The 25984-nt window shown below is 34.2% G+C and overlaps 2 protein-coding genes and 1 long non-coding RNA gene across 5 annotated transcripts; 2 read left to right on the forward strand and 1 right to left on the reverse strand.

The window, feature by feature from the left end:
• The first annotated feature begins 849 nt into the window (after positions 1-849).
• LOC112796046 (cell division control protein 48 homolog C) lies at positions 850-5669 on the forward strand. 2 transcript variants are annotated; one of them, XM_025838300.3, is made up of 10 exons: positions 850-1260; positions 1564-2051; positions 2141-2293; positions 4154-4270; positions 4379-4459; positions 4549-4605; positions 4703-4767; positions 4844-5047; positions 5160-5291; positions 5373-5669. In XM_025838300.3, exons 1-8 carry the CDS (start codon positions 1050-1052, stop codon positions 5031-5033), a joined length of 1362 nt encoding a protein of 453 aa, XP_025694085.1. In that variant the 5' UTR covers positions 850-1049; the 3' UTR covers positions 5034-5047; positions 5160-5291; positions 5373-5669. The 2 variants fall into 2 exon arrangements, with proteins under 2 accessions (XP_025694085.1, XP_025694087.1); XM_025838302.3 differs by having other exon boundaries at positions 4847-5047.
• An 11949-nt stretch (positions 5670-17618) lies between these two features.
• On the reverse strand, positions 17619-18325 carry LOC112796048 (uncharacterized). Its single transcript, XR_003199009.3, has 2 exons — positions 18012-18325; positions 17619-17815 (listed from the first exon to the last, which is right to left on the reverse strand). It is a non-coding gene; the product is annotated as an uncharacterized lncRNA (long non-coding RNA).
• Positions 18326-18906: 581 nt separating this feature from the next.
• LOC112796049 (cell division control protein 48 homolog C) lies at positions 18907-25909 on the forward strand. 2 transcript variants are annotated; one of them, XM_025838304.3, is made up of 12 exons: positions 18907-19294; positions 19752-19822; positions 21089-22206; positions 22497-23089; positions 23194-23346; positions 23607-23723; positions 23828-23932; positions 24678-24743; positions 24825-24889; positions 24969-25164; positions 25255-25407; positions 25502-25909. In XM_025838304.3, exons 3-12 carry the CDS (start codon positions 21234-21236, stop codon positions 25547-25549), a joined length of 2469 nt encoding a protein of 822 aa, XP_025694089.1. In that variant the 5' UTR covers positions 18907-19294; positions 19752-19822; positions 21089-21233; the 3' UTR covers positions 25550-25909. The 2 variants fall into 2 exon arrangements, with proteins under 2 accessions (XP_025694089.1, XP_072091015.1); XM_072234914.1 differs by having other exon boundaries at positions 18918-19294; positions 21064-22206.
• Positions 25910-25984: the final 75 nt, after the last annotated feature.

A 25984-nucleotide genomic window follows, 5' to 3' on the forward strand; every position in this document is an offset into this window, starting at 1 on the left:
ACACGTTTTAGTGTGAAAGGACTAATACGTCCTCTTTTCAAAAGTCCATCCCACGTGGCAGCCCGTAACGTCCAGGTCAGCGCCACGGGAGCCACGTCACTGTTTTCTGTCAGGGCAAACGGAGCGACTCTAACGGAGAGGTAAATATGTCCACTTTTTCGGAGGGTCAGGAACATTAAAGTATTTTCCAAACCTCGGGGACAAAAATGTCCGCGAAAAAAAAGGTTAGGGACGGATTTATCCTTTACACAAATAATAATTTACCCATGCTATTTTAATGCAAGTCTTATAAAATATTATTAAGTGCCAACTAAGTGATTTTTGATATTTAATTATAATATGTAAAAATGACATTCTTGGTTTTTCATAATCCGTTTAGTATTTAGAAGTAACTAGCCAGCATCAGTTATATTTTATTAATACTAAAATATCAAAAATCAATATACACATAAATTTATTTTATGCAATTTGAGTGGATAGGAATTTGATATATTTGTAAATTGGATTTAATCTCAAAATATTAATAGGAAATAAATTTATATAATAATCCAAAACGTGTTTTTTGTCATTGATTTTGATTTCATACACATATGTAGTTCAATTTAAGATATTTATTTTGATTTTTATAAATATTTAAAGGGTTTAATAAATATAGATTAATTGATGAATAATTAAAATTTAAAAATAATGGTTAATCTAATATAAAATAAAATTAAAAAATAAAAACGTAAAACTAAATTTTATATAATTATTGAATTATATCTGACTTAACCAGTTTAATTTTTTATGCAGGAGATGAACAGACTCAAAAATCTTAATTACAATGAAAAAAGAATTATTCCCTCTAAAAAGTAAAAACATATAGCAAAGGGAAATAGGGAAGCTTCGTTGACACGCAATATACATTTCAGGCGGTTACTGCTACTGCTGGTGCCTCTTCTCTCCCCCTCTCCTTGTTTCCCGATCCATCATCGCTTGCAACCCGAGAAAAAGGATGTTCGAATGACAACCTTAGTGGTGGCAGCTATCTTGGGGTGAAAAAGAAGGTGATGTTCAGTGATTTGGGTGGAATGAAGGATCTTCTGGAAAAGCTGATGACAAGAGTGATTGTTCCATGGTATCATTCTGAGCTTCCAAGAAAGCTAGGTCTCACTCCTACTACTGGAATCTTGCTGCATGGGCCACCCGGTTGTGGCAAGACCACACTGGCTCACGCCATAGCTAATGAGACCAATGTTCCCTTATATCAGATATTACCAGGTACTGAATTGGTTTCTGGCGTCTCAGTTATTTCATAATCATTTTCTTAAACTTTTGAGGTTTTGTCTTTTACGTTCTTAGGTCGGTATTGGAGACCAATGACAGTCATTATTTATGATGATAGGGTTTAGGGTTTTGACATTATCGACATTTTAGAATGGTTGCGCCTGTTCTTGTAAAATTAACCCCAAGAACTTGGCCCTTCTATTCAAATGGAGTTTCAAATTAGTTCTTAGTGCTTTTGTTTGTTGGTACTGTTTATTTATTTATTTATTTGTCTCTGTTGTCAATTGAATTTTTCAGGTGCATCTGAAGAAAACATCTCTGATGTTTTTGCTAAAGCATATAATACTCCCCGATCAATCATCTTCGTTGATGATATTGACCTAATTGATTCGAAAGGAATCAAATCACAGTTGCGGGACAGCATGGGTCATCATCACCTTCTTCTGATTGGAGCTACAAGTAGGCCGGAATCTCTTGACCCGGCTTTGAGAGGACTGCTTCGCGAAGAGTTTGTTTTAGCCGCTCCTGATGAAGCCGCGAGAAGAGACATACTGAAGTTGCTAACCTGCAAACTTAAGGGTACTTTTGATCTTGATGAGATAGCAAGATCAACGCGAGGATATGTCGGGGCTGATTTGGAAGGGGTAGTTAGGGAGGCAGGGAGATTACTGATGCGCAGAATCATCGGTGAGCGTAAAAGGGAATCTCAAAGTAATCCAGACTGGTGGAAGCAACCTATCTGGGGTGATTTGGGTAACCATGGCATCACAACATCTGATTTCCAGGTGTCCTAGATTTGTTTCTTTGTTTACTTTCTTATTATTGATGTTGCTATTATGTTATTATAATTGCTATAATGTTTACTTTCATGCAGGATGCTGTGAAAAGAGTTCTACCTTTATTAATAAGAGAGGGCTTTTTAGCTGTTCCCGATGTAAAATGGGAAGATGTTGGGGGCCTGCATAATTTAAAGGAGGAGTTTAGAACACTTATGATAATGCCGTTAAAGTTTCCTAATATTTGTGAGGTATTTTTTTTCAAACTACACTTCATTTCCTTGACCTAAAGTCTAACCTAGATTAAACTAGTTTCCTTGTCGGTATTATAGTCTTTCATATTCTCTGATAATTGCTTTGGTAGCAGTCTCTTAATTCTTGCACTAATTGCATTTTGTCATCTGAAAATTGATGAATTGATTTTTGCCTCCCCCTACTCTTGAAAATAGTGTTTAGATTTTTGCCTTTTTATTTTGTCATCTCTTAATTTTTTTTCTGATTTTTTGCACTAAAAAGAATTTATAGTCAGGTTTAGATTTTTGCCTTTTTATTTTTTTTTCTTCTAATGAGGATGGTTATTTGTATGAGGTCCATGTTGATTTTACAATTATCATCAACATTTTTGCCATTTTTCTTCTTTTGAAATTTTGTACACAAAGGAATTGAGAGTCAAATATAGTTTTTTTTCCTTTATTTTTTTAATTCTAATTAACACTGATTATGTTTTTTTTGTGTGTTTTTTTTAATGTTTATTTTTAGAGATTTTTGAAACATTTTTACAAGTGATACATTTTTATGCATTTAATTTCAAAAAGCTTTCTGTATTAAAAAATGGAATATTCTATATTTCGTTGCCGTATTTTTTAAAATCAAATTAGTAAGAATGTTATCCTTATATGTTACTCTCTTTTGTTTATTTCTTTAATCCTTGATTGAATCTTTCATGTTTTTGTTTTCTGTTTCTGTGGGGGTAAATAATAGGGGTTGTTATTTCTATATGATGCCCATGTTGATTTTATAGGTATCATAAACATTTTTTCAATACAACTACTTGCTTATTTTTATATAAATTATTTTTGTGTGTTCTTTTAAGTGGGTTTATAATCTTTATTTTTTCTGATATATGAAAGCTCATAGGTGTGTAAAAAATAAGTTAATAAATTTATTTTTGGTTTTTTATATTCTTGATTAGTTACTTTATAAATACATATTTTGTTTCCCTCATTATTGGAATAAAATTAGTAAGTAGTTTATCCATATTTGTTACTCTCTTTTGTTTATCTCTTAATTCTTTGATTGTATATTTTATTGTTTTCCTTTTAGCATAATTTTCCAAGTTTATTGATGCCCTATCTCTTGGAAATTTAGTTAAATAAATAATTAGCTTGTGTGTATCTTCATTAGAATATGATATATTTTTTCATTGGAAATCTAATTATATAGGAAGCCTACTAAAATCATGATATTTAAACAAAAAGGTGTGCTCATTACCTAAGCTTGCCGTCCCCTAGATTTATGCATAGGCTTTTTTGTTTTGATTCTTGCTTTTATCCTTATACTGACCTCATGTTGTTTTTGTTCTCTTCCTCTTCTCTCTCTTCTCTCTCTTTATCTATGCATTAGGTTAGGGTTTAGAGGGAGCTGTCTTGATTTACGTGTTATTTTTCACACCTCTTTTGCTGTATTTCTCTCCTAATATTAGGTTAGGGTATAGGGTTCCAAGTCTGTCCTTCTCATTCTTTGATCTGAGCAGTTGTTCTGTTTTATATTTGCTGTATTTCTCTCCTAATATTAGGTTAGGGTATAGGATTTACAGCAGTTTCACTATTTTATTCCATTTTGCCCCTTTTTCTTGAGCCCGTTTAAATTCAAACTATTCTCTTGTGTGCTATAATAGTGTCCCCTCAAAAGAAAGTCTGTTCATGCTGTGAGAGACAAGTTAAATGAATTAGATCATTCTAAAAATTCTAAAAATAGTATATTTTTTGTTTTAACTTTTTATATTGACACTTTCATTTAATTTTACTAGAGTTCTGTGGAGAATGTTTATTCTGCTCGAGTTTAGTTGAATTTCATAGGTTGATGAATGTTATTGGATTTATCTATTTTAGACATTTGGGATTGAAAATCTGAAGGGATTTCTGCTTTTTGGGCCCCCTGGTTGTGGTAAAACTTTTATTGCCAAAGCTGTTGCCAATGAGGCTGGAGCAAATTTCATTCATATCAAGGTCTTTCTAAATCTTCATCTTTCCTTATTGAACTTTGTTTTATTTTACTGGGACTTATACTATATTGAATAAACCATTCTTTTGAATTGCTTTTGTTGAATTACTTAGGGGCGTGAAAGCGAACGAGAAGTTCGACGAAGGTTTAGTCTTGCAAGGGCATGTACACCCTGTGTAGTACTTTTAGATGAGGTTGGTTACTTGGGTTCTTGTATTTTGTTACATTTTTATACCTGTCTTCTATAGTTATTTTCAATTATCTTCGGGTCAATTAACTTCAGGTGGATGCTTTGTCAACCGAAAGCGCGGAAGTTGGATTTGGAAGCGTAATGAGCCAGGTAGAACAATGATTAGTTATTGATAAATAATTCTCGTAGTTGCATATTCTAATATCATGATGCTATCAAAAAATGACATGATTATTTGCAAATGCAGCTACTTATTGAGCTAAACGATGACAAGGAGAGCCAAGGTGTTTTTGTCATTGGTACTACAAATAGGTAAAATTCTGTTCGCCATATCTAGTTAGTTAGTTTTGTTGCCATCTCATTGCGCTGAAGTAGTTTTCTCATTTAGCAGGACTGATGTGATAGAGGGGACTCTGTCCTCCTGGAAGAAACTTGGCAAACGTTTTTATGTTCCTATGCCAGGCGTTGATGAGCGATTTTCAATATTGAATGCTCTTGCAAGGAAGATACCTGTTGACCCTGCTGTGAATCTGAGAGACTTGGCTATAACTTGTGAAAATTTTAGTGGTGCAGAGTAGACCTTACTGCATTGGTTTGTCCCAACTATATCTTTTCTCATCTTGTTTTAATACCTTGATCAATAATGCTCGTGATTTAGGAAGGAGGAATAATTGGGGGAAGTTGTTATTTTCTTAATGATACAGATGAAAGAAGCTGCTAGTGCTGTTGTTGCTGAGAAGATGACTGCAGTTGAAGCTTTTAGTGATACTGATACTTGTAAGCCAAGACATTTTGACACAGCACTTAAAAAGGTCTTTCCCTCTTTGTCTCCCGCGGTATGTCCCATTCTTCTATGTATATTTCTTTCACACATTAAAGCTTCTCTCTTACGGTGGAAACGTTGGAACTTGTATCAGGAAACGCGTAGGTATGAGGACTTGGCAGCGCTCTTTTAAAGCATCATGAGGATCGTTGTTCTGGACTGCAAACAAATTTATATCAATGATGCTTATCTTAAGACTTGAGTCTTTGGAATACATGGTTATTAATTAGGGATTTATATCATACTATTTAGAAGTTAACATTTATCCCATCTAATTTTGATTCTTGCTCGACTCTTTTATTATAGTTTCCCTTGTCTAATGCTTAACCTATGGTTTTTGAGAGGCCTGTAGTCCTGGATCAATAATAGATGTTTTGGCTATTAATAGGCATTGGTAATTTCTCTTTGATAATTTTATACTAATTCAATTGGAATCACATAACATTTATCATTAAAAGAAGTATCAAATTTTATAATAGCTGTAATAAAAAATTTTAATCTTAAAGTTTAATATTATGTACTTCAAATATACATTTGGAATTAGAGATGACACATTTTTTTTTCCTTTCCAGTTGTACAATTTCCAAAGATAAAACTTACGGATTAACTTAATTGGATAAATTAATTATACAATACTGAAAAATTAGTATAAAGACCTGAGCAATGATCAAACAATAAAACTGAAAATACATTAAGTATGAAGACCTGAGCAATGATCAAAATTGTTCCAAGCCTCAAAACAACACAAATATATTAAATAAATTTAGAACATTTTTTATGGTGCTATATCAAATATTCATTTGATAATGTAATATACATGTAATACAAAAAATTAGATTAATATAAGATTTTTAGAAATTATGATGTTAAAAAAATTCAATTAAAAATATACAAATCATGTTTGTTATCTTTTTCATGGTACTGATAATATTAATCATACTAAAGAACAAGATCTAGATATTAATAATACATATTCTATTGTCCTAAAGTTTTTTATATATATTAAACACAAAATGATAAATAGTTTGATTATAACAGAATAATACTTTTTTTTCTCATTAAAATAAAATTAAACTGCACTTAAAGTTTAAATTACTTTTCTCAAATCTTAGTTAAAACTATTTCAATGATTTTTGCTACCGTAGAAGTGATCTTAAAAATCAAATATCTTTTCTTAATTTATATATTTTACAAAAAAAATTATTAACCATAGCCAAATTTATATATCATATCTACTTTTTTTTTTTAAACACTAAGACTGAATTGTTTATATTATTTATTCTAACTCGTTTAACGACCTTAAATGGACAGATTTTTAGCTCAAAAAATAGTCCCATAAAAATATATTTTTTTTTAAAGGAAAGAAGGAGCTCAACACTCAAAGTGGAGCACAGATAGAAAAGATAAAAATGAACAACTACCCAGCTCTTATGTCATCTCTGGCATAGCCATCAACAACATGAGCTAGCTCCACACCATTCCGTAGCACACAGCATCGATTGTGTCACACACTCCACAACTCCTGCTATTTTGTTCTGGAAGATTACACCATTCCTCTGTAGCCAAATATTCCATATAACTGAAAAGAACCCAACTAACCAGTACTTGCGTACCTCCTTTCTCATAGGCGTGGATCTCCAACTCTAAAAGTGATCTTTCAAGGTCCCAGGGGCTGTTCACACGTGACCAAATTCCGTGATCCATACACACCACACTTGCCAAGAGAACTCACAAGCAACCAATAGGTGATGAACACTTTCAATCGCCTTTTTACATAACACACAGATATTCTCATTCGGTTCCAGGATTCCCAACCTACTAAGCCGGTCTTTTGTATTGATCCGGCCAATCAGAGCAAACCAAGTGAACAACTCAACTCGAGGCGGAACTAAACCTCGCCAAATGTCTTTTGTGAATCTGTAACTCAGGATCTCCTCGTCCATAGTCGCTTCCTACAAGACCTGCACAAATGAGTTAGTAGTATAAACGCCTTCCTTATCAAATTTCCACACCACTCTGTCTTGTACTTCTACTATCAGTTTAACAGATTGCAAGACAAGAAGCAACTGATCCAAGGTTTCTGTTTCCCACTGGCGAAGCTCCCGCCTCCACTGAAAATGCCAAACCCACTCTATCCCATCCCAAAACCCACAATCCCCAATTGGTGATCCTTTTTTGCTTGAAATTAAGAAGAGTCTCGGGTAAGAGTCCTTCAGCTTTCCTATTTGGAGCCATGTATCCTCCCAAAATCTGGTGGTTCTACCATCCCTTACCTCAATAGCAAGGCCATCAATCATTTTCTGTCTTACTTGTTGCTCCTTTATTTGTAGTTGACATATGTCTCTCCATGGGCCCCTCTCACCGGTAAAGTCTGAGTAGACAGCAACTGATTTGGGTTCAGTCTATTGCATGAGCACACAATCTTCTTCCATAACGGACAGTCCTCCTTTGAGAAGCGCCACCACCATTTAAACAATAAAGCCGTATTACGTACCACTACGTCACCCACCCCCAACCCTCCACCCCCAACCCTCCTAACTTCTTTGCATGCAGCACAACAAAATTCACTAGTTTTAAGAATCTTCTGGTTCTTTAGTGAATTTCCATGAGAGTTTTCAATAATTCTCCTCATCATGGTTGTTCCCGGATGACCCAATCGGTCGTGCCAAGTTATGAATTCATTTGGGCTAGTAAACTTCTGGTTTATAGTGGCATGTGATTCAATTGCACTAATCTTGATATAATATAACCCAGATGAAAGTGAGGGCAACTTTTCTAATATAACCTTTTTATTTGAATCATGAGTTGTGATACATAAGTACTCATGACTTTCCTCATTCATAGTCTCAATATGATATCCATTTCGACGAATATCTTTAAAGCTCAACAAGTTTCTTCGAGACTTGGTAGACAATAGTGCATTATTTATTATGAATTTTGTTCCTCCGGAAAACAAAATATAGCTCTTTCGGAGCCTTCAATTACATTGCCTGAGCCAATAATAGTATTAACACATTCTTCATTTGGCACCAAATGGGTAAAATATATATCACTTTTGAGAATAGTGTACGAACTTGCACTATCCGCAAGGCATACATCTTCATTACATATCCTTGCTATTTTCTTCAAAGATAAATAATAATAAAATGAGTAGCAATACATGCACAATCAAATCGAATTCTTGATTGGAATTATTTTTTTAAGAAACACTGCACATAATGTCATATACTAAAATTTTATTTTAAAACTTGACACATTTAATAATTTCAAAATTAATAAACATTAATATTTCATTATTTATATACATCACATTTGAAACTTAAATACATAAAAAATAAAACTTAACAATAAGTTCTTTACATTATTTATTTACATGGATACATAACAATCCCACATTTTAAACTATTCCATCGTTGATCAAATGACCAATATTTCCTTCAAGATCCTCAAAAAAATCAGATACATCATAATGAGTGGTGGAATTTTCAGCATCATTTGAAATAAAATTCGACTCTTTTCCCTTGTCGTCCTTTTTCAAAGATGCTTGGTAAAGATCAACTAGGTGCCTTGGGTACGGCAGGTACGTGACCAATGGCTCTTTCCACCACAACGGAAACACTTATCCTCTGTTGATTTATTCTGCCCGATATTTCTTTCTTTATCCCACTTCTGGTGAGATCCTCTTTTTTGAATATAATTCCTTTTCCTTCCATAATTTTTCTTGTTATTAAACCTTGCCATTTACCTCTTCTGGGGTAATTTGCCGCATTTACTTCAGGAAATGGGGTGGCGCCAGCTGGGCGCACTTTATGATTTTTCAATAACAACTCATTGTTGCGTTCAGCAACAAGAAGGCAAGAAATTAACTTAGAATATTTTTTAAACCCTTTTTCTCGATACTGCTGCTGCAGGAACACATTTGAGGCATGGAAGGTTGAGAAAGTTTTCACCAACATATCATGGTCAGTTATCTTTTCCCCACATAATTTTATTCGTGAGGTGATTCAAAACATTGTAGAATTATATTCATTTATGGATTTAAAATCTTGCAAACGCAAGTGCGTCCATTCATATCGAGCTTGAGGAAGTATCACCGTTTTCTGATGATTATACCTTTCTTCAAGGTCTTTCCAAAGATCTACAGGATCTTTTAATGTGAGATATTCATTTTTCAATCATTCGTCAAGATGACGATGAAGAAAAATCATGGCTTTGGCTTTATCCTTCTGGGATGCATGATTTTCAGCCTTAATGGTATCTCCAATATCCATTGAATCAAGATGGATTTCAGCATCTAATATCCATGCTAAATAATTATTTTCAGATATATCAAGAGCATTGAATTCAAGATGAGAGAGTTTCGATATAATAAAAATTTGTTACCTGAGTCTTCCTAAAAATTTGATCAGAGTTTCGTGCTGATAACGTGTTGTAGAATAACTAAATAAATAAGAAAGAAGTAACAAATATAAAATATAAAAATATAATTAGATAACTCAAGTAGTAATATTCACTAGAATTACTATATCAATATAGTAGATATAATTAATATATTTAATAATATTAAAGTATATAAGAGAATAGAATGAAGGAAAAAGAATATTATGAGAGAGAGAGGCTATTGTTTTTATTACTTGTTTGTTTTTTTCAGAGGCAAAGGCCTCTATTTATACATGTACGAAGGGGATAAATTTCAACATTCATTTAATATTATTCTTTCTTTGAGAATGTGAGTTTTTCATGAAAATGGACATCCACGTCCCATTTTTATCACAACAAAAACGAGTTTTGTGCCCATGCTTGTGTCGAGTTACAAAAAGTTGGCACGGGCAAAAAAAAAACATTAATCCTATTGCTTTTTATTTAATCTCTCTAACAAAATTAAATATTGTTGTGATAAGTATAAAGTGGGTATGAGGTGGATGACCATTTCTATATGTTACTGAGAATATCAAGAGAGATTATAATTAATTGAGTTTGAAAAGTTGACCCCTTTTATGTATATAAATATGGGTTTGCTCTGAAGGAAAATACACACAAGCAAAAGACAATTTTCTCCTCTTTTATGTTGCAATACTTACTTCTCTCTCTTTATATTTCTTTATATTTGTTACCTCTTCCTTATTTATTTATTTAGTTATTTTATAACACGTTATCAGCACGAAGCACTAACGAAATTTTAGAAAGACTTCAGGTAACAAATTTTCATTATGTCGAAACTCTTTCATCTTGAATTTAATGCTCTTAATATATCTGAAAATAATTATTTATCATAGATACTAGATGCTAAAATCCATCTTGATTTAATGGATCTTGAAGATACCATTAAGGCTGAAAATAATACATCCCCGAAGGATAAAGCCAAATTCATGATTTTCCTTCGTCATCATCTTGAAGTATGATTGAAAAATGAATATCTCACATTAAAAGATCCTGCAGACCTGTGGAAAGACGATGATACTTCCTCACGCCCAATATGTTAGAAAAAATTTTCTCGACCTTCCATGCCTCAAATGTGCTCCTGCAGCAGCAGTATCGAGAAAAAGGGTTTAAAAAATATTCTGAGTTAATTTCTTGCCTTCTTGTTGCTGAACGCAACAATGAGTTGCTATCGAAAAAATCATGAAGCGCGCCCAGCTGGCGCCGCCCCATTTTCTGAAGCAAATGCGGCAAATTATAACCCCAAAAGAGGTAAATGGTAAGATTTTGATAACAAGAAAAATTATGGAAGGAAAAGAAATTATGTTCACAAGAAAATATCTCACCAGAAGTGGGATAAAGAAAGAAACAATGGGCAAAGTATATCAATTGAGGATAAATGCTTCCGTTGTGGTGGAAAGGGCCATTGGTCACGTACCTGTCGTACCCCAAGGCACCTAGTTAATCTTTACCAAGCATCCTTGAAAAAGAATGACAAAGAAAAGGAAACAAATTTTGTTTCAAATTATGAAAATTCCACCCCTCACTATGATGTATCTAATTTCTTTAAGGATTCTGAAGGAGATATTGGCTATTTGATCAATGATGGAATAATTTAATATGTGTTTGTTAAGTATTCATGTGAATAATTTTTACTGTGCATGTACTTTTGCTCATTTTATTATTATTATTATTTGTTTTTGAAGAAAAATGGCAAGGACATATTCTGAAGATATTTGCCTTGCGGATAGTGCAAGTTCACACACTATTCTTAAAAGTAATATATATTTTACCCATCTTGTGCCAAAAGATGAATATGTTAATACTATTATTGGCTCGGGCAATGTGATAAAAGGCTCCGGAAGAGCTATAATTTTGTTTCCCGGAGGAACAAAATTTATAATAAATAATGCACTATTATCTACCAAGTCTCTGAGAAACTTGTTGAGTTTCAAAGATATTCGCCGAAACGGATATCATACTGAGACTATGAATGAGGAAAATCATAAGTATTTATGTATCACAACTCATGATTTAAATAAAAAGGTTATATTAGAAAAGTTACCCTCATTTTCATCTGGATTGTATTATACCAAGATTAGTGCAATTGAATCACATGCCATTGTAAACCAGAAGTTTACTAGCACAAATGAATTCATAACTTGGCATGATAGATTGGGTCATCCGGGAACAACCATGATGAGGAGAATTATTGAAAACTCTCATGGACATTCACTAAAGAACCAGAAGATTCTTAAATCTAATGAATTTTGTTGTGCTGCATGTTCTCAAAGGAAGTTAATTTTAAGGCCATCACCAGTAAAGATTGGATTTGGGTCCCCTGAATTCTTAGAAATGATTCAAGGTGATATATGTGGACCTATTCATCCAACATGTTGATCTTTTAGATATTTTATGGTCCTGATAGACGCATCTTCGAGATGGTCGCATATGTGCTTATTATCTTCTCGCAACCTGGCGTTTGCGAGATTACTTGCTCAAATGATTTGATTAAAAGCACAATTTCCAGAAAATCCAATCAAAGCAATACGTCTTGATAATGCTGGTGAATTTACTTCCCAAGCATTTGATGCTTATTGTATGGCTAATGGAATAAGTGTTGAACATCCAGTAACTTATGTTCACACACAAAATGGGTTAGCAGAATCACTTATTAAACGCCTCCAATTGATTGCTAGACCCTTACTTATGAGAACAAGTCTCCCAACTTCGGTTTGGGGGCACGCTATTTTACATGCCGCAACACTTATTCGTTTGAGGCCAACGAGTTACCATAAGTTCTCTCCTATGCAATTAGCTTTTGGCCAGTAGCCAAATGTTTTCCATTTAAGAATATTTGGGTGTGCGATATATGTTCCCATTGCACCACCTAATCGCACCAAAATGGGACCCCAAAGAAAATTGGGGATATATGTTGGATATGATTCTCCCTCTATAGTGAGGTATCTTGAGATACAAACTGGAGATGTATTTAAAGCCCAGTTTGCGGATTGTCATTTTGATGAATCAAAATTTCCAACATTAGGGGGAGAGAATAAGCTTCCTGAAAAGGAACTTAATTGGAATGCATCATCGTTGATGCATTTAGATCTTCGATAAGGGCAATGTGAACTAGAAGTTCAAAAGATTATACATTTGCAAAGAATAGCAAATGAATTGCCTGATACATTTTCCGATACAAAGAGGATAACCAAATCTTATATACCAGCGGAAAATGCCCCAATTCGAATTGATGTCCCAGTAGGACAAGTAGCCACTGAAGCAAATTCACGCCAGAAGCATGGTATGGCGGAAAATGTCCCAATTCGAATTGATATCCCAGTAGAACAAATAGCCACTGAAGCAAATACACGCCAGAAGCGTGGCAGGCCTGTCGGTTCCAAAGATAAAAATCCTCGAAAGAGAAAAGAGGTAAATACTATTCCTGTTGAAAAAGACACAGTAAAGACACCTGTAGTTGTCCAAAATTCTGATATAATGCCAGAAGACGTTCAGGTACCTGAAAATTGTGAAAATGATGAGATCTCGATAAATTATGTCTTTACAGGAAAGAAATGGGACCGAAATAAGACAATTGTCAATGAAATATTTGCATATAATGTGGCATTAAATATCATGCATGAAAGTAAGGATCTTGAGCCAAGATCAGTTGAAGAATGTCGACAAAGAAATGATTGGCCAAAATGGGAAGCAGCCATGAAAGCTGAATTAGACTCACTTGCAAAACGTGAAGTCTTTGGACCTGTAGTCCGTACACCAGAAGATGTAAAACCTGTTGGATACCGATGGGTATTTGTGAGAAAGCGAAATGAGAAAAATGAAGTTGTGCGCTATAAAGCCCAACTTGTGGCACAAGGTTTTTCACAAAGGCCCGGTACAGATTATGAAGAAACGTATTCCCCTGTAGTTGATGCGATAACATTACGTTATTTGGTCAGTTTATCTGCATATCATAAACTGCATATGCATTTAATGGATGTGGTAACAGCCTATTTATACGGCTTATTAGATCGGGATATCTATATGAAAGTCCCTGAAGGACTAAAGATATCTAAACCATCCAATGAATATTCACAAGGATTACACTCAGTTAAATTACAAAGATCTTTATATGGTCTAAAGCAATCTGGACGAATGTGGTATAATCATCTTACTGAGTATTTGGCCAAAAACAGATTTAAGAATGATGATATCTGCCCCTGTGTTTTCATAAAGAAAACTGCATCTGGATTCATTATTATTGCTGTGTACGTTGATGATTTAAATATCATTGGAACTCCTGAAGAGATTCCAACAATTATAAAAACTCTAAAGGAAGAGTTTGAGATGAAAGATCTTGAAAAGACTAAATTTTGTCTCGACCTGCAGATCGAGTATACAAAAAATGGGATCTTTATTCATCAAACAACATACACAGAAAAGATCTTGAAAAGATTTTATATGGATAAGTCACATCCATTAAATACCCCAATGATTGTAAGATCTTTGGATGTGGAAAAGAATCAATTCCGCCCTAAAGAAGAAAATGAAGATATCATTGGTCCTGAAGTACCATATCTTAGTGTCATTGGAGCACTAATGTATCTTGCTAATAATACGCGACCCGATATATCATTTGATGTGAATTTACTAGCAAGATATAGTTCCTCTCCAACCAGAAGACATTAGAGTGGAATCAAACAAATCTTTCGATATCTTCATAGAACGGTTGATATGGGATTGTTTTATCCCTATGGATCCAAGTCACAATTAGTTGGCTATGCAGATGCTGGATACTTGTCTGATCCACATAAAGGGAGATCTCAAACAGGATACCTGTTCACATATGGTGGTACAGCTATATCATGGAGGTCCACGAAACAGACGATTGCTGCAACATCCTCTAATCATGCTGAAATACTAGCAATACATGAAGCTAGTCGCGAGTGTTTTTGGCTGAGGAGTGTACTCCAATATATTCTGTCATCATATGGACTGATTGATCAGAAGATAGCTCCAACTGTCCTGTTTGAAGATAATACAGCATGCATTGCTCAACTTAAAGGCGGATACATCAAAGGTGATAGAACAAAGCATATTTCTCCCAAATTCTTCTTCACTCATGATCTTCAAAATCAAGGGATAATTGATGTCCAACAAATCCGCTCATGTGACAATCTGGCAGATTTATTTACAAAGTCACTCCCAAAATCCTCCTTTGAAAGGTTAGTACATGAAATTGGGATGCGCCGATTTCGAGACATTAAATGATGTCGACAAGAGGGGGAGACTGTACTCTTTTTTCCTTGGTCAGATTTTTTTTCATTGGGTTTTTCTTGACAAGGTTTTTAATGAGGCAGTCCCCATCACAAAGGATATTGTACTCTTTTTCCTATACTAAAGTTCTTTTCCCATTGGGTTTTCTTTAGTAAGGTTTTAACGAGACAATAATCCTAAATGGTCATCCAAGGAGGAGTGTTGTGATAAGTATAAAGTGGGTATGAGGTGGATGATCATTTCTCTATGTTATTGAGAATATCAAGAGAGATTATAATTAATTGAGTTTGAAAAGTTGACCCCTTTTATGTATATAAATATGAGTTTGCTGGGAAGGAAAATACATACAAGCAAAAGACAATTTCCTCTCTCTTTTTATGTTACAATACTTCTTTCTCTTTCTTTATATTTTATTCTTGTTACCTCTTCCTTATTTATTTAGTTATTTTATAACAAATATCACATTTTCGTAACCTAATCAGGAATATATATATATATATATATATATATATATATATATATATATATATATATATATATATATATATATATATATATATATATATATATATATACTTACCTCATATTTTGTTGTATTTGTCTTGTTCATATTCTTTTTTGAAACTTTTTTTTTGTCATTTTATCTAAAAGTATCAAAATCGTTTGATCATAGAAATTATGCTGTCTAAGACTGAAATTATGTCATCTCGCACAGAAATCATTGTTCATAGCACATAAATAATTTGTTATAGCACGAAAACAAAATTATGCAAGCAAATGAAGCAATGATATTTTAAATCGTGCACTTTTTAAATCTGTTGAAGAAAAAAAAAATAGCTCAAACCAACCACAAATTCAACAACTAAACCAAAAAACTTACACCAAATGAAGATGCACACCAATTAATAATGTCTAAAAAGAATATACATAGAAAAAGTTTAGATGTCAATTTTGTTACTTAAAAAATAGAGCAGGAGAGTTTCTTGAAAATTAAAAAAGAAGATAAAGTTGGTTGGTGTTTTTTTTTTCAATTTTTTTTTACTGATTGTTGTGTTTTACTAATATTGTGAATTTTAAATTTTTAAATTTTAAAAAATAAAAACGGTAGTATCATATTGTATTGAAAAGAGTTTTTTTACTAAAAATAATTTGGCAAAAACAAATTGTATGCAGACCATGTTGTTGTGTTTCACCCATATTTATCAAACTCCATTCAACTTGATCTGTCTATAAAGCATGAATACTTCTTTTATTTGCCGTATTCGTATGTCGGACATATTTCGGACACAACAATCATTGATATTTATTCGATACACGTGTCTTCTGTATCCAAAAAATAAAAGATAAAAATTATTCTCTATACATATTTGGACACACCTAAACACTATCATGTGTCAGCTTGTTCAGTCTTATTCTTAACATATATTCTTAAAATGAGTTTAAAAATAGTATATATTCTTAATTATTAAAACAAAACATATTTTAAATACTTTATATAATTAAAAAAATATTAAAAATAATTAAAAAATTAATTTATATTTTAATATCAATAAAATATCAAATTATAATTATAATTTATCTAAAAGGTACTTTATATTTTCCATATATGTCGTATCCCCGTGTCATATAAAAATTTTAAATTCGTGTATGCCCATATCCGTGTCAGTATCTGTGCATCACACTGATCAAGCAATTCATTTTACTAAAACAATAATGCTAAGAAGACACAGAAAAACAGCTAGAATTTACTTTATTTAGCATTCATTAATTGTTGTAATAATTAATTAATGCTACTAATTTCGAGTTAAATCTCAATTTGGCCCCTGAAATTTAGCCCGATACTCAGAATGACCCCCACAATTTTGTTAGCCCCAATTAGAACCCCAAATTTGCAATTGTGGCTTTGGCTTGTCCCTGCGATAATCTCTGTCACCAGAATGCTGATTTGACGCAATTGCATGATATGGTGGATACTACTTAAACGACGACGCATTAGTTTCGCGCCCAAATCCTTTGGAAACCACATAGTGTAAGAGTTTTCTTGATATTTTGCAACTTATGATCGTTGTTCTAAAAAGAAAGAGAGTTTTAACCCACAAAAAACTGAAACGACGTGGTTTTTAAAGGGTTTGGGCGCGAAACCAATGCGTCATCGTTTAAGTAGTATCCCGTGTCATGCAATTGCATCTAATCAGTATTCTGGTGGCGGAGATGATCACAGGGACAAGCCAGAGCCACGATTGTAAATTTAGGGTTCTAATTGGGGCCAACGAAATTGTGAAAATCATTTTGAGTATCAAATTAAATTTTAAAGGTTAAATTGAGATTTAACTCACTAATTTCTTTTGGTTACTAAACATTTTCGGTACTAAAATCGGTTAAAATCAGGAATGTAATCTTTCAAAGGCAACAAATTAACCCAAAATGGACAATTGTAAAAGCAAGAATATTGGAAAGCATGCATTGGGAATTTGGGAATTGGGATACAAAAATAAAACAAGTAGGAGCAGAAGCAATAAAAGCAACAGAAAGTAGGAGGGTGAAATTGGTTAAATGGAGACATCCACCGGGAGATCGGCTTAAAGCAAACGTGGATGCAACTTTTAGAAAAGCGACTGGGAATGGAATAATTGCTTTAACACAGTAGAAGAAGAATGGTGTTAGGCTTTATTGGAATAATTCAAAAAATTCCAGCACAACAACAGAAGTCTTAGCGCTCAGATAGGCTTTAATTATAGTAAACAACTTATAAATGAGACACCAAGAGAGGACGATCTCTTAAGCTCACAAAGTAGCAAGAGCAGCAGCAGAAATTAATGCCATATTGGACCTCTCATCCTCCTGCAGAGATTCCAAGCACCATTAGAAGAAAAAGCAGACAAATTGCATTTAAGAATTAATCAGTAGAGAAAAGATCAAACAAAGAAAAATTATGGAACAAAAAAAGAACAAATAGATTAAATTGTGGAAGAAAAGTGCTCTAGTATCTCAGCAATCAGTTCATAAGGTAGAGGGCAGAACCGATGGTGATGGATACCAATGACTTGGTGAACCGAATTGGACGAAAAGATTAACTAGTGGCAAATCGTTTGTAGATGTGAATTCGCAAGCAAGTCAATGCCAATATGAAGAGGCAGTCTCGATCGCGGTTTTTCTCTTTCTGTGGCGCAGCGTCATCGAAAGTGTTGGCCATGAAAGAGACCAAATAAGAGCATCAAAGCATGTACCATCTTTGACATGTGATTCTAGCAGACCGAGAGGAATAGCACCTTGCCAAATAGGGGCATAAGAATGGTTTAATTGTCAATGATTACGGGAGAGGAAACGTGTTTTTCAGCACCTCAAGAGAGTCTAGTTAGAATAGCTTAGGCCGTGTTCAGTTATGATAACAGCATAAAATAAGTTTTGACTGCGTGTAAAATTATTTTACAAATTTAATTATAAAAAATTAATAAAAATAATGAAAAAAATAAAAAATAAATCGTATTTTTTAGTTTTTTTTATTTTTTTATTAAGATGGACACAAAATATATTAATTTAATATATCTAAATATGTCTCTGTTATATCTCTATATCTCAATGTAAATATCTGATTTGTAAGTAACATACGAAGTATAGATACTTTGTTGAGTTATCATATCTGCGTTTTGGACACATCTCGGATACGATATTCATCGACACTAGTTCGATATGCATGTTTATTATATCCAATTGTGTCTTAATAAAAAATAAAAGATTCTTTTTCGGACACACTTGGACACACTTGTGTCTGTGTGTCTAATCTTATTCTTAACATGTATTCTTGAAATGAGTTTAGAAATAATCAAGGTTCTGAAAACCGGTTCGAACCGGCCGGTCGAACCGTGAACCGGTGAGGTTTTCGGTTCGAACAGAAGTCATAACCGTTCTTTTTTAAAATCGTTATCGAACCACCAAACTGGCTGGGAACTGGCCATTGGCCTTCGAGCTCCTCCATCACTCTGTCGCTTGCTCCGTCCAGCCACTACCGTGCCACCCCGCCGTCGCAACTGTCATCTCCAGCCACTCTCCCCCAAGCCATTCCCCCAATCCTCAGTCCTTCCTCTCTCAACTCTCAACCCTAGGTTACAGTCTTCCCCACCGCCGCAAGGCTCGACTCAGTGCTAAACAATCGGTGCCTCCGCTTGTATATTCTCCTGCTAGCCCGTCGCACGTCGTGGGTCGTTGTGCTCATTGCCTAGTCGACCGTCGCCCTCACCTTCTCATCACCGGTGTTCTTGCTCCTTCTCCTTGATACTTTGCTCATTGCTCATTTCTCAGAGTCTCATATCGAAAGTAATGGTTAGTTTCTTGCCTTTTTTTTGTTCATTTGTTGTTCAGATTCAGAGATGTCCCTTTCCTCCTTTGCTTGGTAAGATTAGTATGATTTAGTTTATTCATTCAAGATCTTGCTTAGGGTTTTTTTTTTATGCTTAATCACTTAGTTGGGCATTTGGTTAAATTGGGGATAATTGTGCAGAACAATGACTGGATGAACGTTACAGATCTTGTTTTAGTTAGTGGTTATTTTAATTAGTAGGTTGCAGTTTTAGTTCTTATTTGGTTGTTGGATTGCTATATTAACTTATTTTGTTATGCTCTTGATCTTTTTAATTTGTTACTTTGATAAACTGTTGTTCTAGGGGCTGTTATTGATTTTGTAAACTGTAATTGTTAGATTGTGCTGGTTTTGACATTTTAATAACTTATTAATTTGATAAATTGTATTTGTGGTTTGTTATTTTTGATTTTGATATAGGTGCACAGGGAAGGAACTAGACAAAAGGTTATTCAATGTAATACTGAACACTATTAGTAATACGAACAAAGGTAATTCAATGTTCTTCACATCAATTCCTTAGTTCTAAGCTTGATGCAGGTGTCCACAAGGAAGGAACGACAAGCTATATTAGATATGCTTCCTTAGATGTTGTGTTTTTCTTAAATGAGTTTGTGGAATGTTAAGAAAACCCATAACGAGAAGCTCTGTTCCTCGCGCTCCAGCTTTGTTTTTAATGATTAGTATGTTGTTCCAGTTCTTGTTTTCTTGTTGGTTTGTTATATTTTAAAGCTTTAGTTGTTCTTGTTATTTTGATTTTCAGTTCTAATTGATCTTATTAACTTGTTAATTTGATAAATTAATGTTTTAGTGCTATTCTTAACTTTTAAATTTTAGATTGTTAAGTTGTTATGTTGTTCTTGACCTTTTGATAATTTGTTAATTTTATAAATTGTTCTTGTTATGGTTTGCAGTTCTTGATTTGATAAATTGTTCATGTTATTAGTGTTGATTTGATAAATTATTCAAGTTGTTGATCTTAATTTGCTAAATTGTTCATGATGTTGATCTTAATTAATTGTTCTTGACTTCTTGTTATTAGAAAGAGAATGGAATTGAGGTATATCAATTTACATGTAGCTATAAATTAAAAAGAAGACATTCATTGGGCAGAGCTTCTTTGTTACTTCATTAAATATTTTTTTGGGTTTCTAATGCAATACCTGAGATTAAGAATTGAATGGAAGATGAGCAATTTGACATGTAATATGAAGATGGCGAATAATTGATTGGTTTGTGAGTGATTATTTATTTTTTTTGTTATTTGACTTTTGTATTTGTATTTAGATAAAATTATAATAGTGGTTGATGTAATACTTTTAATTTGGATAATATTTAAAAGATTATATTAGTCTATAATTATATTTTTGTTTGTTTATTTATATTTTATTTATTATTTTTTTACAAAACGATTTTTCGGTTCAACCACGGTCGAACCGATTGAACCTATAAACCAATGAACCAATCACTAGAGCGGTTTGATAATCGGTTCGATTTTCAGAGCCTTAGAAATAATACATATTATTATTTATTAAAACAAAAAATATTTTAAAATATTTTATATAATTAAAAAAAATATTAAAAATAATTAAAAAATTATTTTATATTTCAATATTAATAAAATATTAAAATATTATTATAATTTATCTAAAAAAATTTATATTTTATACCTATACTGTATTTTTGTGCCTTTAAAATTTTAAATTTTGTATATGTTTCGTATCCGTATCAGGCCCATGAGTCATAGTTTGCAACAGGATTGGGGATGGTTGGTGTATCCAGTCTCGGGTTGGGTTTTGGGCTTTGGGCTTTGGCCATGACCCAAAAAGGAATTAGGATTTAGGATCTCTGCCTATATAAGAGACACAATTAGGAGGTGGAGTGAGAATACAACCGTGTGTGATGGGGAGAAGAAATGGGGTAAGGGCACTGCAAGGAACCCTTCGCGGTCGGTTGGAGTCGTGCAAGTCCAGTTACTCCACTGTCGATGATATCGTTAACCACCTACGCTCCACTTACCCCGATTACCAACGCACCAAGCACCAAGCCCTCACTCGATTAGTTCAACAAGTCCTCGAGCCACGTTCCAAACACGCGACCAAAGTGTCTGCCAAGCGCAGCGGCCACAATGGCGACGAAGAAAGTGGTCGAAGCGCGCTCCGAAAGAGACAGAAGAGAGTCGACGAAGGTGAAGAGAGGTTGCAGAAGATGGAGGCTTTGCACCTGCGAAAAAGGATGCAGGGCGAAAAAGAAACTCAGGGTTCTGCATCTTCGTCCTCTGCTTCAAGCTTGAGCCCGTCTGGAAGCAGCGGCGGTGAGGATGATGATGATGGCACAGTGTCTGTGTCGACATCGGAGGACGCAATTTACCGGGAGAAGTACGAACCTGCTGTCGATCTGATGAAGACGATGCTGCGAAAAGCGTATACTCCCACGAAGGATGATAGTGTGAGGAAGATGAAACACGTGGTGCAAGATAAGAACGTTGAAATGGAGGTCGCCAATAGTGACAAGGCTACTAATGAGATTTGTGCTAAGAATGGAAGCGGAGGCAAAGTGAAGGCGGCGTTGAATTTGAAGGGTTCCGTTTCAAATGGCGACCATGGTGGTGGCAGCTTTGTTGAGGTTAAGGCAGGACCTAGGTTAAGTGATTTGGGTGGGATGAAGGATCTTCTGGAAAAGCTGGTGAAAGAAGTGATTGTTCCATGGTACCATCCTGAGCTTCCAAGAAAGCTAGGTCGTACTCCTACTACTGGAATCTTGCTGCATGGGCCACCCGGTTGCGGCAAGACCACACTGGCTCACGCCATAGCTAATGAGACCCGTGTTCCCTTCTATCCGATATCAGCTACTGAGTTGGTTTCTGGAGTATCGGGTATTTCGTTATCATTTCCTTAAACTTGAGGTTTCCTTTCTTTTGTTATTAGAGACCAATTACAGGCATTATTTATGATGGCAGGGTTATTGCGCTTGTTCTTCTAAAGATTAATCCTAGAGAACTTGGCTTTTTTTCAAAAAAAAAAAGGAGTGCTGTGGCTAAGTGCTGGCCTCCTAGACTTTCTAAAAAAAATAGACTTTCAAATTAGTTTTTACTACAAATTAGTGTCTTTGCTTGTTAGTACTGCTTATTATTTTTTTTACTCTATTGGCCCATGAATTGTTAAGGTGCATCTGAAGAGAATATCAGAGAGCTTTTCGCCAAAGCGTATCGGACTGCCCCATCAATCGTCTTCATTGATGAGATTGATTCAATTGCTTCGAAAAGAGACAATTTACAGCGAGAGATGGAGAAAAGAATTGTTACACAGTTACTTGCCAGCATGGATCAATCAAGTAGGTGTATGCAATCTGCTAATGATTCGGACAGTTCTAATGTTCATCCTAAATATGTTCTTGTAATTGGAGCTACAAATAGGCCTGATGCTCTTGACTCAGCCTTGAGAAGGCCTGGGCGGTTTGATCGGGAGTTTGTTCTTGGCATTCCTGATGAATCGTCGAGAGAACATATCCTCTCCTTGCTCACTCGCAATCTTCCACTTCAGGGTTCATTGGATCTAAAAGACATAGCCAGGTCTACACCAGGATATGTCGGTGCTGATTTGGCAGCCTTGATTACGGGGGCTAGTAATTTGGCCATGAAGAGAATTATTTCCGAAAGGATAGGGGAGCATGAGACAAGTGATCTTGGAGACTGGTGGAGGGAACCTTGGCCTCTTGAAGATATGGATAAGCTTGTCTACACAATGTCTGATTTCCAGGTGCCTTAGATTTGTTTCTTTGTTTATTTTGTCTTATTATTAGTTGCTATAATGTTATTATAATTGTTAAAAGTGTTACTCATATTTACGGGGTATACATCCAGGAAGCTTTGAAAATTGTGCAACCTTCATTAAGAAGAGAGGGCTTCTCATCCATTCCCGATGAGAAATGGGAAGATGTTGGCGGCCTTGATTATTTAAGGAAGGAGTTTAAAAATAGAATAATAAGGCCGATAAAATATCCTGAGGTTTATCAGGTAATTTTTTCAAAGTACCCTTCATTTCCTTCTCCTAAAGTCTAATATGGAGAAAAATTGGCTATTAGATTAAACGAGCTCTTCCTTCCAGTCTTTCTTATTCTCTGATAGTTAGTTTGGTAGTAGTCTCTTAATTCTTGCCTTAATTGCATTTTGTCATCTGAAAATTAATGGATTGATTTTTGCCTCCCCTTTCCTTGAAAATGGTGGTTAGTTGAATTTCATAGGTTGGTAAATGTTATTGGATTTATCTATTTCAGGCATTTAGGTTTGCAAATCAGACGGGAATTTTACTTTTTGGGCCCCCTGGTTGTGGTAAAACTCTTATTGCCAAAGCTGTTGCCAATGAGGCAGGAGCTAATTTCATTCATGTTAAGGTTTGTCTAAATACTTCATCTTACCTTATTCATTTTTGGTTTTGCTTCACGGGGACTTACGCTATATTGAATAAACAATTATTTTAAATTCTTGAATTATTTAGGGGCCGGAGCTCATAAATAAATTTGTTGGAGAAAGTGAGAGAGAAATTCGACTAACGTTTAGTCGTGCAAGGGCATGTTCACCCTGTATATTATTTTTTGATGAGGTTGGTTATTTTATCTCTTGATGAATGTTAACTATAATATTTTGACACAAAATTGTCTGACTTAATTATAAAAGTCATTTCTTATGTGTTTATTCATTCATTGAATCATTGTTAAGTGCAAAGTATATGTGCACTAGAGGGATCGTCCCCCAAGTCAGTACTCAGTAAACAATTTATGTACAAGACCTGTGCTTTATATATTAACTTATGTTGCCTATTTGGAGTTCTATTTGAGTACGTTTGGTCAATTTGTTTGAAAGGTGTGTAAGGATCCCAATAGGTAGCAACTTAGAGAAGTTTGTCATTATAAATAAAGTGTAGGACTATAGGAGAAATGAGTTAAGGTCATTTAGAATAGAGTACCATTTCTATCCATAAAGATTCATGATGTTGATAATTCTACCTATGAATAAATAAAATTGTGTAACCATGAAAAATGGAAGTTGTTATTGTTATCCATAAAAGCTGGGAATATTGACAAATGTATATATGAATAAAATTAACGTTTAGATATTTTTATCGCGTATAAACCATCTTTTGTGGGTACAAAACTAATTTTGTTAATTCACGGTTAATATTGTCATGTTACAAAACTAATTTTGTCAATTCACTGTTAATATTGTCAGTGTTTTAAAGTTAGAAATGATAGTTTGCTCGAAATCAACTCTTGAATTAGGATTCTAGTATTCTGTTACATTGATTTGGGAATAATAACTGTTATCTACCACTATTCAATTAACTTCAGGTGGATGCTTTGTCAACCAAACGTGGTGCAGAAGGTGGATCAGGCATTGAGCGAGTGGTGAATCAGGTCAAACAATACTAGTTATTGGATAAATAATTCTGATATCATTATATTATTAAAAAATGGCATTATTATTTGCAACTGCAGTTACTAGTTGAGCTAGATGGTGCGGGGCAATGCCAAAATGTTTTTGTCATTGGTGCAACAAATAGGTAAAATTTTATTTGTCATATCTATTTAGTTATTTTTGTTTCCATCTTATTGCAGTGATGTAAATTTCTCATTTTGTAGGCCTGATAGGATGGATGAGGCTCTCCTCCGTCCTGGTAGACTTGGTAAACAACTTTATGTTCCTCTGCCAAGCACTGACCAGCGGTTTTCAATATTGAAAGCTCTTGCAAGGAAGGAACCTCTTGATCCTACTGTGGATCTGAGAGCCATAGCTGAAGCGTGTGAAAATTTTAGTGGCGCAGACCTTGCTGAATTGGTTTGTCCCTGCTTTATCTTTTTCTGCTTGTTTTAATAATCCTTTGAAGGAGGAATAATAGGGGAAGTTGTCATTTTCTTGATGATACAGGTGGATGAAGCAACTCGTGCTGCTCTTGATGAGAAATATACCGCAGTTGAAGAAGGTTTGACCTCAGTTGAAGCCTCTAGTGATACTTATACTTGCAAGCCAAGACATTTTGATATAGCACTTAGTAAGGTCTTTCCCTCTGTGTCTCCCGCGGTATGTCCCATTCTTTTATGTATCTCTCTTTCACACATTAAAGCTGGTGTCTTACCGAGTAAACTAAGGAACTTGTTTCATTTATTTGAATCAGAAAAGGCGTAGGTATGAGCGCTTGGCAAAGCGTTTTAAAGCATCATGAGGATCATGGAACTGGTTGTTCTAGGAGATATAACCCTCCTCTTCTAGTGTACTTAAACTTAAGTACTTCAAGTAGCAGCACTACAAGAAAATGTGTATTAAAATGCTTTTTAGCTGGAATATTAAGTTTTAACACTTATTTCAGGTTTTTTTTTGTGATAATCTATTATTAATTTTGAAAGTTGTTAACCATTTAAAGTTATAATTAAAAAATGTATCGTTGCAATTTCTTTTACATATAAAATACAAAAAATATGAATTTTTTTTGTAAGAGTTAGACTAACCGTCTCAGAGAATAAATGAAAGTAACTCAAATACTCAATAGATATTTATCTATTAATTTTATACAACTGTTAATTTTTTATGCTCAAGTTGTTTTAATTTATTTTGCATTCAGGCGCTACTAAACTAACCTATATAATTGATTTTTAACGTA

This window comes from Arachis hypogaea, chromosome 4, assembly GCF_003086295.3.
Source record: "Arachis hypogaea cultivar Tifrunner chromosome 4, arahy.Tifrunner.gnm2.J5K5, whole genome shotgun sequence".
Classification (NCBI taxonomy): Eukaryota; Viridiplantae; Streptophyta; class Magnoliopsida; order Fabales; family Fabaceae; genus Arachis; species Arachis hypogaea.